Here is a 14,349-nt window from a genome sequence, read left to right as displayed (position 1 = left end):
ATATATATATATATATATATATATATATATATATATATATATATAAATATTTGCAAAAAGAGCCTAAGAACTAGAAAAGGGAAAAAAGAAATCTCCATAATTTGCAACCCCTCTGACCCATCTCTACAGGATGGTTCTTGAACTTGTATTCAACTGGACCCTCACTGCACTGTGAGGACCAAACAGCTCTGGCACCTTCAGGGAACTTACAAATGCAGAACCTCAGTCTCTACCCCAGGTCTACTGTATCACATTTTAAACAAAATTGAAGAAGCACTGAGCCAGACAATAGGATTGTTCCCATTCCTAGCTGTATATGAGTGATGGTGTAAATTTTAAGAATAAGACCACTCCGGTAATCTGGAAAACTCTATTGTTTGCATTTCCTGATTAACTTTAACATAACAATTGAGATGTCATCTACATGATGCTAAACAAAATCATTCCACTGGAAGGCACACAAAACCTTTTACCTCATTGGTATGTAGTAGATAAACCCAGACCAAATTTCTCTCCCATAAAGTACAGAGCCTGTCTGTAAATTATGTGGTATGTTTCCATCCAATGAAGCACTTCTAGGCCATTGAGACAAATGGATTGATTAGGGAAATTCAATTTTGTCTTATTTCGTCAAAATGATCCATATCAGGGATGCCTTGGTTGCTCAGTCGGGTGAGCATCTGTCTTTGGCTTGGGTCATGATCCTGGGATCCTGGGATCAAGTCCAGTGTCGGGCTCCTTGCTTGGTGGGGAGCCTGCTTCTCCCTCTGCCTGCCGCTCTTCCTGCTTGTGCTCTCTCTCTCTCTGACAAATAAATAATTTTAAAAAAATTATTCATATCAGGCTAATAGGGAATTCTTTTCTCTTGTGATTTTTTTTAAAACATTATTTTGTTATTTGGAGAAAAAGGACATGTATCTTTGTTTGTAAAGTAACCAGGTAGCAATGATTTGGTATTAGTTTCATGGTCTCAGTTTACTTCTCATATTAACAGTATTGGAATAGATAACACTGATATATTCTTGAATCACAACATCCTCTGCTTTGAAGAAATGGCATTTGAAAAGCACTAGTATCTCTTGGTCATAAACTTTAGGTTTGCAGATGAATGGAAAGCGGACCTTCCTGTTTTGCCATCAAAAGCCAGGGCAGGGAGGAGGCCTGCCTACTGTGGGTGCTGGGGTCTGTCTGGAAGCTGGGCAGTACTTTGGGATCACTGATGTGCACAGCAAATTCCTTTGACCACCATTGCTTTGCTGGGGATCTTCTCAGCAATGATTGACAATTGGCTCCCTGCTGTGAACTAGACCCTGGGAAATTTAGGAAACTGACTTCTGACACTTTTCTTTTTATTCACTTAATTCCTTAATGTCTGCATCTGCTGTAATTACAACAAATTTCAATTATAATGAAGGTCCAACTGGGCGGGGGGGGGGGAGGGGGTAAAATGGGATTATGGTAATTGTTAGAATGGAGAGGCATAGAAATAGGTTTCAAAAGCTTTCAGAGAAGCTATCTGACCAAAATAAGATCAATGCAGTTGGCTGCTAATTAAAGCAAACAGACAAAGGAACACAACCTAGCTGATTTTTAGTGTATGAGCTTCATTAAAAGGCTTACATTAGTCAGCTTACATTTTGAGGACTATTGAAATGTTTTGTTCTTTTTGTCTCTAAGGAAAGCATATAGAAATTGAAACTGACCTTCAACTGTATAAAGAAGGGATGAGAATTCTTAAAAAGGGAAGTAACTCAATGGAGCATAAATATATGCAGACTCATTTATAGGTAACCATTTATCTGAACATTTGGGAATTTCAAAGGCCTGCCAATAGATGTCCTATTCATTTCAGTCTGTTATGGGGACTGAGGAAGAAGGAAATTTCATACTGAGGAAAAAAATATTTCTGTGGGTGTTTATAGAAATACACTGAGTGTTTTTTTAGGCTGATCTAAACAGATGACTTCCTTTAGCTGTGTTCAGGTTGGGGTTTTTTGGGGGGGAGGTGTGCATGTGTCTAAGAGTGTGTGTGTTTAAATAACTGTAATAGAAGGATAGATACTCAGGGACACACAGTTAACCATTGTACTGAGTTTCTTAGACAAAAGACCCTTTCCTTTTAATTTTTACAAGAGACTCTTAAAATTACATGGATCAATAGAGGGTCATAATGAATGTGATCATTAGGAGTGTATTATCAGGTGGGCTTTGTTCCAAGGAACAGAGGCCTCACCCACTGAATTTTATTTTCACAATTTAGTGAGGGAGGTAGAAGGTAGTCAGTTAGACCTGGATTTGAGTGCCTGCTCTGTTCTAGCAGGTGACCTGGGAGCTCACTGAGCCTCTGTGGCTTTATGAAGAAAACAAGATTCATTCAATTGAACCACTTCTCTTGTCCAGCTGATCTCCTACCTGAGCTGAGAATGTCTTGGGACAGCCTGACTCACTCTCCTTAGAGACCATTTCTTAAGTGAATGAGTTTCTCTTTGCTGTTGTCTCATGGCAAAATAAAATGTGAATGTAAGCCCATGTATATGTTTATTTCCAGTTTCATTATAAGGCCATGACCAACTCAGAAATAAATAAAGAGTGGGATGGTACTTTTATTCCCACATTTAACCACTATTAACAGATTACCGATTTGGACTATTTCCTTCTAGACCTTAATTTCTCTTTATAACAATGAGGGCAATAACAGCAGAAGCTACACATGATACTCTGCAATGTGCTTTCTGTACTTAATAGTTTATTACACATGTAGAACTTTCCAATATCCTTACATAGAGATGTAGGTATTCATTTTAATTTCCTCATAAATTGCCATAGTATGGAGGTGCATCGTTTCTTTAACCATTCCCAAAATAGTGGACTATGTTTCCATTTTTTAAGCTGTTGATGATTATAATAATGATATATATATATATATATATATATCTTTTAAAAAAGATTTTATCTATTTATTGATTAGAGGGAGAGAGCATGAGTGGGGGGAGGGGCAGAGGGAGAGGGAGAGAAAGAATCCCAAGCAGACGCCACACTCAGTGTGAAGCTTGACACAGGGCTCAATCCCACGACCCGAGATCATGACTTCAGCCAAAATCAAGTGTTGGACGCTTAACTGACTGAACCACCCAGGGACCCCAATAATTTTGCAAATATCTTTGTGCATGTAAGAAAAGTATTTCTGGGGCATTATTCCAAGAAGTGGAATTGCTAAGTCAAAGTACATACATATTCAACATTTTGGAATTGCCACTGCATAAGTGGCAATGGCCTTCACAAGTTACATGAACAGCAAGGAGTGTGACAGGGAAACACTGGCAAAGACTGTAGAGGAACAATGTGTAAAATAAGAAAAAATACTCTGAAAACATAAGGAAAATAAAAAGAACAACTATCCAGCATTGAAAAAAATAATGTAAATTAAAGGAGATAATGCTTTTTTTCCCCTGACACTTGCAAATTAAGAAAAATAAAATAAAATCCAAAGATGGCTACTTTTAAAGAGAAAGATTCACCTCACAACTGTTTAGAGAAGATGAGGACATTTGGGAGGAGAATTTGGTTAACAGATTGAACCTAAAATCTATTGTTTTCAACCTTACCTTAGGAAGGTAAGGCTTAATACCCGAATAATCAGCCAACACATGTGTGATGAAAGTCTGGTATGCACAAAGGAGGATTTTTTTTTATACAGGTAAGATGGTTTGTAAGGTAATTTTTGTTTCAAAGAGTGATACTGAGTTTCTTAAAATTACGAACTCAAAATCTTGTGTTTTTTAAGGTTTTCTTTTTTACTCTTTTAAAAATTCAGTTTATAAAATCATATTCTATTAAGTCTAGCAAGTATTAGAACTCAGGTCTAAAAGCCCTTTGAATAATGTTTAATCCCATTTATGGATTTAGTTACTTAAATACCTTCAAATTTATTAAACTACATACATTAATAATATGATTTTTTACTTTCTAATTTGTACAATTTACTTCATTACAGGATAGAATGCCACAAATATTTCTAAAAGTTAAGTATGCAGAAAATGAACATTTAACTTGGTGAACTTAATTTATCTTAGATGTTCTACTAGGGAAGATTTTTAAGATCTAAATCAGTTATTCTTCACTTCTTAAATTGGAGTTCACAAAGCTTATATTAAATAGGCCAAATTCACTTAAAAACTACAAATACCAAAGAACTGTTAAAAATTTTTTTCAAAGTTTTATTATAATCTTGATACAAGAGAAAAGACCCATCTCAGGCCAACTCAAACATCCATTCTTGGGGTGCCTGGGTGGCTCAGATGGTTAGATGTGTGCCTTTGGCTCAGGTCATGATCTCCAAGTCCTGGGATCCAGGCCCGCATCAGGTTCCCAGCTCAGTGGGGAGTCTGCTTCTCCCTCTCCCACTGTCTCTCCCCCTGCTTGTGCTCTCTCTGTCTCTTTCTCTCTCTCTTAAATGAATTAATAAAACCTTTAAATATTAAAAAGATCCATTCTTGGCAGGAGCTGTTTTGAAGACATTTTTTTGTGTGTGGGGCGGGGGGGCTTTCAAAGATATTCCTTGTTAGACTGAATTTTAAAAAAATGAATTAATTACAATTACACTCTCTGACTTGTTACAAGACTGTTTAACTTAGGTTCCTTTTAAGGTTGGCCATCGACTGACATTTGTCTTTATCCTATTAAAGTCCATTATAAATATGCTTAAGCATTTTATCAAAGTCAAGAATACTAGTTTCTTCCCAGGAAGATGTAGATTACATCATACAGAAGTTTCTGGCTGAGATCAGCTTTGGGACCATTTTTCTCTTTCAGTACCTTATTCCTTCTTAACCCCCAAACATTAATTCTAAGGTTTTGATTATCATAAGCTTTTGATACTGAATTCAGAAATTTGGAGGATTAAAAATTTTATGTCTAAAGAGGACACTGACTATGCTAAGTGATGGAGATATGAGCTTGATCCTTGTTGATGAGTGCTGTGTACATATGGGTGCATGGTCAAGGGCTCCAGGACATCCTGGTGGGCTGGACATGAAGCCCGTAGCCCTGCATTCAAAGGTCAGCTTTGAATCCTGAATTTATTTTCCATTTTGCTTAATAGACCTTGATTTGCTTCTTCATTTTTCTCTATTTGTAAAATTATACAATTATGAAGTTTATTTTAAACATTATGCCATCAATTTTTGGATCAGTTAAATAGCTTTGTCTAGCTTGGGATAACTTATATATTCTTTCTACCGAAAGCAGGCAGACTGGAAACAATCACATTAACTCATGGAAGCTTAAGAAATGTAAAGGAAGTCTCTGTCATCTGAAAAAAAAAAAAAAAAAAAAAGATAAAAAGACAAAAGAAAAGAAATCAAAGCAAGAGTAGAGCAGGGACAAGGGCTATCTTAGCAGTAGCTTTTCTTGTTTTAAGAATTCAACAATTTGGTCATGAAAAGGGATTGAAAATAGAATCAAAATCTCTTTCCCCACTCTTCATCACTGAATTTATAGAATTTGCAGGATGAATTATATGTCATTATGCTAATTATATAATAAATATATCCTTTATTCTCTAGTTCAGGTGTATTTATTGCCAATTAACCCATTTGTCACTATCATTAATACCTCTTTAGCCACCAAAAATATCTTTAAAAGCTCCAACCTCACAGCTCCAAGTTTGCTAATGAGTTTCTGGAATAAGTGGGTAACTATGTGAAGCCCCCGTCCATCCCACTCTTTGCAGAAGTTGTGCCTTAATGCATGCTGAGAGTTCACTTTTAAGGAGGTGAATCATCTGGCATTTGGTAGAGAGAGTATGCATGGTGCTTGGGAATACAGACTTCAGTGACAGGTAGCATAGCTCATGTTCCTGGCTCTGTCACTTCATATTTGGGCAAGTTATTTACCCTCGTCTTGTCTTACTTTCTTCACTTATTAAACAGGGGAAATAAAACATTAAAGCAACATCTCAGATACAATTGTGAGTACATGTCAAAGTTTAATTTCAATATTTTGGTAAGAGGAAAGCCTTCAAGAAGGCAAACCTAGGTTGACTCTTGGTGGGTGTATTTTGTAGATTAGCCATGAGAACAATTTTTGGTTAAACATCATTAGGATAGTCACAAGGCTGGTTAAAGGTCATTGCAATTTGCAATATCTGGTCAAAGGTGACAATAATCAAGGTGAAGGAAAGTGTCCCGATCATGCTGAAGGCTTTCTTTCTTAAGCAGTGTGCATCTAGAGAAAGCACATCCATCCAGATCCAGCTGCATATGAAATAGCATTAGAATTTTAGGAGATAGGAATTCAGGGTGCTTATCTCCTAACAATTTGAATTGAGGGCCTTCCCCCTAAGATTGTGACAGGGTTCTCACTCTTAATGAACTTTTCTTACTTTGATAGCCCCTCCACTCTTCTCTTCCTGAGTCATGCCTGCAGTGCTCAGTTTATGCCAAGTAGGGAGAAAAAGAAACAAAGCACCAGTTTACAGAAACTGATTAAAGAATATGGAAATTATACTCATAAAACTGCCCTTGTTAAATAAGCACATTGGGGTTATGCATCTTTTATTTTGAGTGTCAGCTTTACAGATGAGTTTTTCTAATCATAGTATGTATTGAACCAAAATGAACCAAGCTGGAAGCACCCATTCATTTTTTTCTTCTCATTTTAGGAATATTAGACTTTCCTTTACTGAAGCATTCTTTTTCTCTTTCAGAAATATATCATTTTTTTTAAGTAACCATAAGCAATGAATTTCTATCCTATACTCTCCTTGGTAAATTGAGTTTATTAACACTGCAATACAAAGTCTATGGGAGGCTCATTAAGGATGTGTTCAAAGTGCCCAGATATTTCTTACTGTTTTCCCCAAGGCCCCTCCTACAACATGCCCAACTGAATTTGGAAATCTTGAGTTTTAAAATATTTTAAAGTGTACAATAGAGGAGAAAACGTGTGTTTTCATTTATTTTTGTATTTATAGAATGCTGTTTTACAGAAGGTTAAGATTCTGTTAGTTGAAAATCACAGAATCCCGGCTTGAGCCAGCCTGAATGGAATGTTTTTTTTCTGGAAAGATCTCAGTTATCTCACAGCATGTGATAGAGATTAAAACATCCAGCCCTCAGGAAGTTCAGGGGTGCAACCAAATCTTAGAACAACAGGAACCAGCCACACAAGTCCTGTAAGGACACCCATCTGTCTTTTCTGCTGCATTCTGCACCCCACATTCTCTCTCTCTTTCTTTCTCTTTCATTGCATGCAAACTTTCTTCTTGTGGCTGAAAATGTGGCCCCTAAGAACTTCTGAGTTTTCTATTTTATAGCTTCAGCCATTAAAAAGAGTCCAACCTGAACCACCTTCTTGGTACTGAAACCGAGAGAACTATAGGTTAAATGCCTACCGACCTGGCTTTGTTCAACTTTCCATCTATATATTTTTTTAAGATTTATTTATTTATTTATTTGAGAGAGAAAGAGTGCGGGGAGGAGGGGCAGGGGAGAGAGAAAGTTTTCAGCACAGTCCCCCCCCCGAGTGCGGAGCCCTACACACTAGGCTTGATCTCAGGACCCTGAAATCAGGACCTGAACATAGAAACCAAGAGCTGGATTCTCAACTGACTGCACCACCCAGGTGCTCCTCAGTTTTCCATCTTTAAAGCAATTAAGTTTATGTTGGGGAAGGAAGGGGAGCAAATAATAGTATAATTTGCCAATCGTGGAGTGAGTGTGAGTTTGTGTGTGTGTGCGCGTGTGTGTGTGTGTGTTTGGTGTTGGGGGAAAGGGAGTGGAATGGAGTTGGACTGGGGTAAAGACAGGAGTGTAAGAACTTGACAGTTCCAGAGGAAAAATCAATCAAGAAAATGAACTGCAGGAGCAGCATAATTCAGAAGCAGGGAGGTGCTGGGATGTAAGTGAAGAAAGGTGTAGGGTGAGTGGGTTTTCAGGGGCTAGCCCCATAGGTTCTCTGTCAGGGCACACCCTGAGGCAGAGGTCCTTGCTTGGAATATGTAGATGAGGACCCTGATGCTTCTAGTTCCTATAACTCCCCACAGCACAATGATAGTGGGGGACATGGACTTTGGTACATCTCAGTGACGAATCTGTTTCTTTCCCTTTCTACCAAGACCAAGAGCTGGGCATGGGAATCAAGAGGAAGGATAAAATCTGAATTACACAGAAAGCACCCCTTGTTTTTGTTTATGTATTGATTGGTTGGTTTCTGTGAACATGTTCCAAAGAAAATTTACTGGTCCTCCCCGCCCCGCTTCTGTTCTTTAAGCCATAGTTGGATACCATGGAGTTACCAATATGCTTTTCCCAAACATAAGCTCTGTCAGCACAATTCCATGTTTGCTGTGCTAAGCGGAAAATTTCTAATAATATGTCTGAACATATGCAGGAGTATTAGTTTCTGGGCTTTGAAACAATCATTGCTGGAGGGTTTCCTACCTATATAGGACATTTAGGATAAATCATCTTACTTTTGCTTGCCTCACATTCTCAGAGGCTACACAATGAACCCTTTTATTGAATTAGACCACTTCCATAGCTTCATTGCTCACACCTTCTCCCCTTTTAAATTCATGGGATTTTTTCCCTTGTAAAGATTGTTTCAAGAATTGCAGTATTTATCACTGCTTTTACTCTTAATTTTATTCATTACAAGTATTGAGCACTTGCCAGGTTATTTTTTGGTCACAACAGTGCCTGCCATGTAAAGACTTTAAATCATTTATGTAAGAAGTAAGGAAAATTGCCTAAAGACACCGTGCAGCATATGGCTGAGCTGGGATTTGAACTCAGATATAAGTGACCCTAAAGCCCATGATCTCTGTCCAGAAGAAAGGAGCATTGCCTTCACTCCCATTACATCAAGTGATGCTTGACATCTGTCCTTCCTATCAGTTTTGTAATGTGTTTGGTTTGCTTTGTTGTGGCCACGATTCATAATTTGAATTTTCACTTAATCCAGTCTCAGTCTGTTATAATCATTTTTGCTAATCATTTGCGGTACCTTTATAATAGCCCATTAATTTTATGTACTACAACGTCCCTAAGAAATGATGATAATTAGCATACCTAGTTTTTATATTTTGAAATATATGCTTAAGATAAAGCCATTTAAGTGTGATTGCGAGGTCAAATTCTATGAATGCTTCAGAGCATTTTTAACATGTGTGGTGAAAATATTTTTCAGAATAGTCATACCGTTTTTGTCATAAGTAGTAAAGGCCTCATTTTAAGGGTGGGTTGGAATTTTTTTGAAATAACAGAATTTCCTTGCATATTAAATGAGCAGGTACCATCTTTTCAAATTTCATGTGCAGTTTAAAATAGATTCCTGGCCATCATCCAAAAGAGATTCATGAGGACAGTGACCTCAATTATCTACCCCTTTTCACTTCCCTTTAAAAATGTAGAATCTTTCCAAGATGTAAAAATCACAGTCTTTGTACATTTTGTTCTATAGTAAATGAAAAATCTTATAGATTCTGACCACTTCAAATTAACTTTAAGTCAATGGCAATTTGCCCCAGTGTTGAAATGCTTAACGTAATCGCCTACGTCAGCTCTGAGCCTTTCATTACACAGTAGTGCTAGATGGACCCACCCCTTGTGGTAAAGCCATAGAATTATTTTGCTATTGTTCAAGTCTCATTTAGGTATAGACATATAGCAGACCGATTTCTACTATCCATTCATGCAGTTAGATATTAGACATTTTGGATTCTGTCCCTTCATTTCAACTGAGTTGGTTTATTTTGTTTGCTTTTGCTTTATCTTCCCCTAGGTGTTTGCCAAACTACTGTGAACATAGAGGAAGCTGCTCCCAGTCCTGGACTACCTTCTACTGTAACTGCAGTAACACGGGCTACACTGGTGCCACCTGCCATAACTGTGAGTAGTCATGATTTACCCACAGAATGGGCAAACAACCAAGAATACCAGTGTTAACTTCAGGATGCATTCAACATGGGGTGGGCACTTTTTGTTCACTCATTCTTTAGAGATTGTTATATATGCCCATCCCATGGTGGCCATGTGGGATAGATGGATAGAAGCCATATCCTCATGGAGTTTATGGCTTGCTGGGAACACAGACAGGAAATGGAATAAGTGTTGGAGGCAGGGGTGAGACAATGTGCGTTGGCCCACAAAAGAGAGCTACTAAGTCAAGTACATTGTCTAGATGGGCTCAGTTGTGCTGCTATAATAAATAATATAACATCTCCGTGGCCTAAGTAACCAGTGGTTGTGTCCTGCCTGTGTTACATGCTCATCTCCCATTGGCAGAGGCTCCTCTTCCACTTGGTCCTCATTCTAGGATGCTCACAAGTGCTCCATCACCTAGAAGGTTGCCATGGCAGAGAGAAGCACAAGGAAGCATGTGCTCACTGTTGAAAGTTTCTGCCTGGAAGTGTCAAACATCACTTCCACTCACATTCTGTTGGCCAAGTAGCATCACAAGGGCACACCTGGATTCAAGAGGAGAGGAAGTGCAGTCTTACCATGGGATCGAAGAGAACAGAACCAGCATATGGTGCTAAGTGCTGATGACTGCATGTCAGTATTAGGGAGGCTTCACATAGAAAGCCTGAGCAGATCTCTGGTAGGAATGCTGCAGAAAAGGAAAAGCAAAAGCAAACTGAATTTCTAAGTGGTTTCACATGGCTGGAGAGTGCCAACAATGAGGAGAAGTGGGAAGAGACAAAGCAGGGAGTGAGGCAGGCTGGAATACACAAAGAGTAAGGGGTGACGAGTAAAAAATAAATGAATAGCACAAGCCCTGATTACTGTAATTTTATAGTCTCGTCGGGGTCACCAAACAAAAACACATGACAAAATAGAGGTTTGCCATTTAGAGAACTCTGTGTCAAACTGTGTGAAGTGAACTGTAAGTATAATTTAGAAAGACATAATCAAAGGTGCTGGCTATAGTTGTAGGAGATTTCATCGGAAATGTGAGCTGTGAAATTGACTTAGGGATAGGAGAAGGACCTGCTAGAAAAAATGTAAGAATAAAACCAAGGAGCTGCCAAAGACTACAGTGAGATCCATTCGTGGCAAAACTCACCAGGGGTTCTTAAGTTTCTGCTGTGGCTGGGATGGAACTTAGAGATTCAGAAAATGAATGGTAGATGTCAGCAGAGCTGAGATCAGACTCTGATCCAGGGTAGGCCTTGTCATCACTCTCGTCCCTGAAGACCTCTCAGCCATTCTGTGGCCTTTTTGTGCTTTGCAAGACCAATTGACCAATGATGCCCACAGAGGTGTCTAATCCAATCAAAGAACATAGCCCAAAGGTCATCATGGGATGAAGTTACTGCTGTTGGATGCCTATGGAAATGAAAAGCACCACTTAGCTTTATAATGAAGTATATTACTTACAATCTATAAATGTTGAACCTAGTTCCAGAAATATCATCCTTAAACAGCCCAGAACAATGTATACATGCACAGACACATTGCATGATGCATATAGTACTGTCCAGATTGTCATGTCAGTGCTCTTGTAAGAAGCACAGTAGCAACGAGAATAGCCATCGATGTAATAGTGAGGACCTTGAAGGAGATTTAAGTCAAAGCTACCCAATTTTTGGCCAAATCACGTGACAACATGTCTATGATTTTTCAAGCTGATTCTGTTCACTTTCTCCTAAAGTAATTTAACACTAACTTGAGGAGTTCGTCTCTATGGATACTTCTCTCCTTTCATTGTCTCCATCCATAAAGGCTAAAAATAGAATATTTCCAGCTTCTTAAAAGAAGTGTGAAGTTGAAAATCAATGGAGGTGAGGTGCTGATTTTTAAAGGAATGCTATCAAAGCTGATGAGCAGGAGACTCAACATACAAAGTCTTAAAAAATACCATTCTGTTTTATAACACCTTCTGATTTCCCTTGCTGTGAAATTGCTCAGTGCCTATTACTGTAGGTCGCAATATTGTTAAACTCTTTCTTCCCTTCTGGGCACCCGACCAGGAGAAATCAGAGGTACTTGGGTGGCTCTGAGGTTTGGCAAACACACCTGGTATACCTGTGTAATTCAGGAATTTGTCACCCTCTAACTCATTTCTCCCTCTTCCCCAGTTTGGTGAGGACCATTGTTTTGAATCAGGTTTGTAAATTGAATGAAACAAGGCATTCTTTTCTGACTACAAAAGGCACATGCCCCTGACATGGGACATAAGAGATGAGAGCTGCCATAGAATACCCTTGGGTAAAACAAAACAAGCAAGTTCGCAGCTCCACTTTTGTAGAAATGGCAATGTCCTTGGTGTGTTGGGGCATACTTCCTTGAAGCAGTCATCCATAGTCACAACACTAAATAAAGGCTTCAGAATTATAAGACATTTATCATACTATTTAAGACTGATAATTTCTTGAGTATTCTTAGTCTTTTGTCTCTTCAAGCTCTTCAGGGTGTGTTTTATTTTTTCATTATGGGTGCTTTCAAGTGAATATGAACCAACAGTGCTGAGGCCAGATAGGATTAACTTCTTTCTGTCCAGTCTTTGTGGATAAGAGATGAATCTGGGTGAGGGGGATAGTATGATGGACTCTAAGAAATAGAAAAAATGGGAATCCCCAAAGTCTCTAGGCAAAGAAGGTTGCTGTTAAAAGTAGATATATCATCATTCCATTTCATTTTTCTTTCCTCCTTACCTGATGACAAAGAACTTGGGTGTACACGTTATGTTACTTTTCAAACACACATTACTCAAAACCACCTGTTCAAGAAAGAGGTGGTGAGTATGTGGACAGTTCCTACCCAATTTGGCAGCCTCCTCATATGAGGAGGAAATGTGAGACTTTCACTTATCCCATAAACTGTCACTGAACACCATTATGTCATGTCTTTATGTTGCTTTGGTTAGGAATTTGCTTCTCTATTTTGTATCCTATTCTCCAGAGGAATAACTGAAGGTATACCAATATTTGCAGTCCACCTAAGTCCTGTCAACCCAACCAATAATCAGAGCCTTCAGACGACCAGAGATAGTTACCATGGTTCTCGGTTTTATACAGTGTGCAAGTTTAGTATGTTGTGTAGTAAAAGCCAAAATTCTAAGTATTTAGGGTATATCCTACTCAAGATATACCATGAATCCAAGTTAATATTAAAAGGAAGAGGTTTTGATTATGGAACTTAATGCATACTTAATCTACAATGTAATGATAAAGTGAGATGGATATTACTATCTCCATTTTATAGATGAACACACTGAAGTGCAGAAAGGTTACATAACTTCCTCAAGGTCACATAGCTAGTGAAGCTGGACTTGAATGGGTGGAATCTGGCTACAATGCCAGAGTTAAGCCCCGTATCTTTGTTTTTTTAATACTTATTTGTTAGGGGTACCTGGATGGCTCAGTGGATTAAGCGCCCAACTCTGAATTTCTGCTCAGGTCTGATCTCATTGTGGTGAGATTGAGCCCCGCATCAGACTCTGCACTCAGCAGGGAGTTGGAGACTGATTGAAATTCCCTTCCTCTCCTTCTGCTCCTCCCCCTGCTTGTGTGGACACCCTGTCTCTAGGATAAATAAATATATATATATTAAAAAAATACTTATTTGTTTACTGGAGAGAGACACCACAAGTATGAGTTGGGGGAGGGGCAGAGGGAGAGAATCTTCAAGCAGACTCCATGCTCAGCTTGGAGCCTAACATGGGACTTGATCTCATGCACAGGAAATCATGACCTGAGCCAAAACCAAAAGTCGGAAGCCCAACCAACTGAGCCACCCAGGTGCCCCAAGCCCTGTATGTTATTTCCTTTCTCAAACAAGTAAGACATTTGCAAACCTCTCTATTGAACGTAGTGATGGGATATCCATGACTTCCTTCATATCGCTTGAGACACACGAGGATCGTGATACTGTAATTGAAAATCCAGTTCTAGAAGACCGAGAGATAAGGAAGGTTTTGTATTTTAGAATAATCATGCAATCATCATAGAAGAAAGTAGGATGAATTAGCCCTTGATAGACAGCTAAAATGAACATAAGAAATAGGAAAGCCTATTGAAAACAGGCAAGATCCAAGACATGATGGAAGGAATATCTATGCTATATTTTGGACTGCTGCCTATGTTTCCCTGGCTCAAGAAAAGAAAAGTAAATAGTTCTATTCATATATTCTCAAAGCCCAAATGATATTCCTATGAAGCACTTTCCCCTTGGGGAAATCTGAGCTCACTCCCCATTAGAACCAAAGCTTTTTATGTGCTATTGCAATATCTATAATTTGTAAAACTGTTAGACATCCCTTTTTACCAAAACATTTGCATATTGAAATGGAAATTATTACTGACCTTCTTGATGAGTTCCAGATGAAGAAAAAGTTTTTGTTTGT

At 38.5% G+C, this 14,349-nt stretch overlaps 1 protein-coding gene across 2 annotated transcripts in view; it reads left to right on the top strand.

The window, feature by feature from the left end:
* CNTNAP5 (contactin associated protein family member 5) overlaps positions 1 to 14,349 on the top strand; it is an 820,459-nt gene that overhangs the window by 498,493 nt on the left and 307,617 nt on the right. For both annotated transcript variants that reach the window (XM_021695826.1, XM_044913255.1), the window contains exon 11: positions 9,784 to 9,890. In XM_021695826.1, the coding sequence (XP_021551501.1) occupies positions 9,784 to 9,890 (107 nt within the window). The remainder of the gene's footprint in view (positions 1 to 9,783; positions 9,891 to 14,349) is intronic.

This window comes from Neomonachus schauinslandi, chromosome 3 (genome assembly GCF_002201575.2).
Source record: "Neomonachus schauinslandi chromosome 3, ASM220157v2, whole genome shotgun sequence".
NCBI classification, from domain to species: Eukaryota; Metazoa; Chordata; class Mammalia; order Carnivora; family Phocidae; genus Neomonachus; species Neomonachus schauinslandi.
Note: the sequence above shows the minus strand (reverse complement) of the source record. Positions and strands in the feature narration are given on the sequence as shown.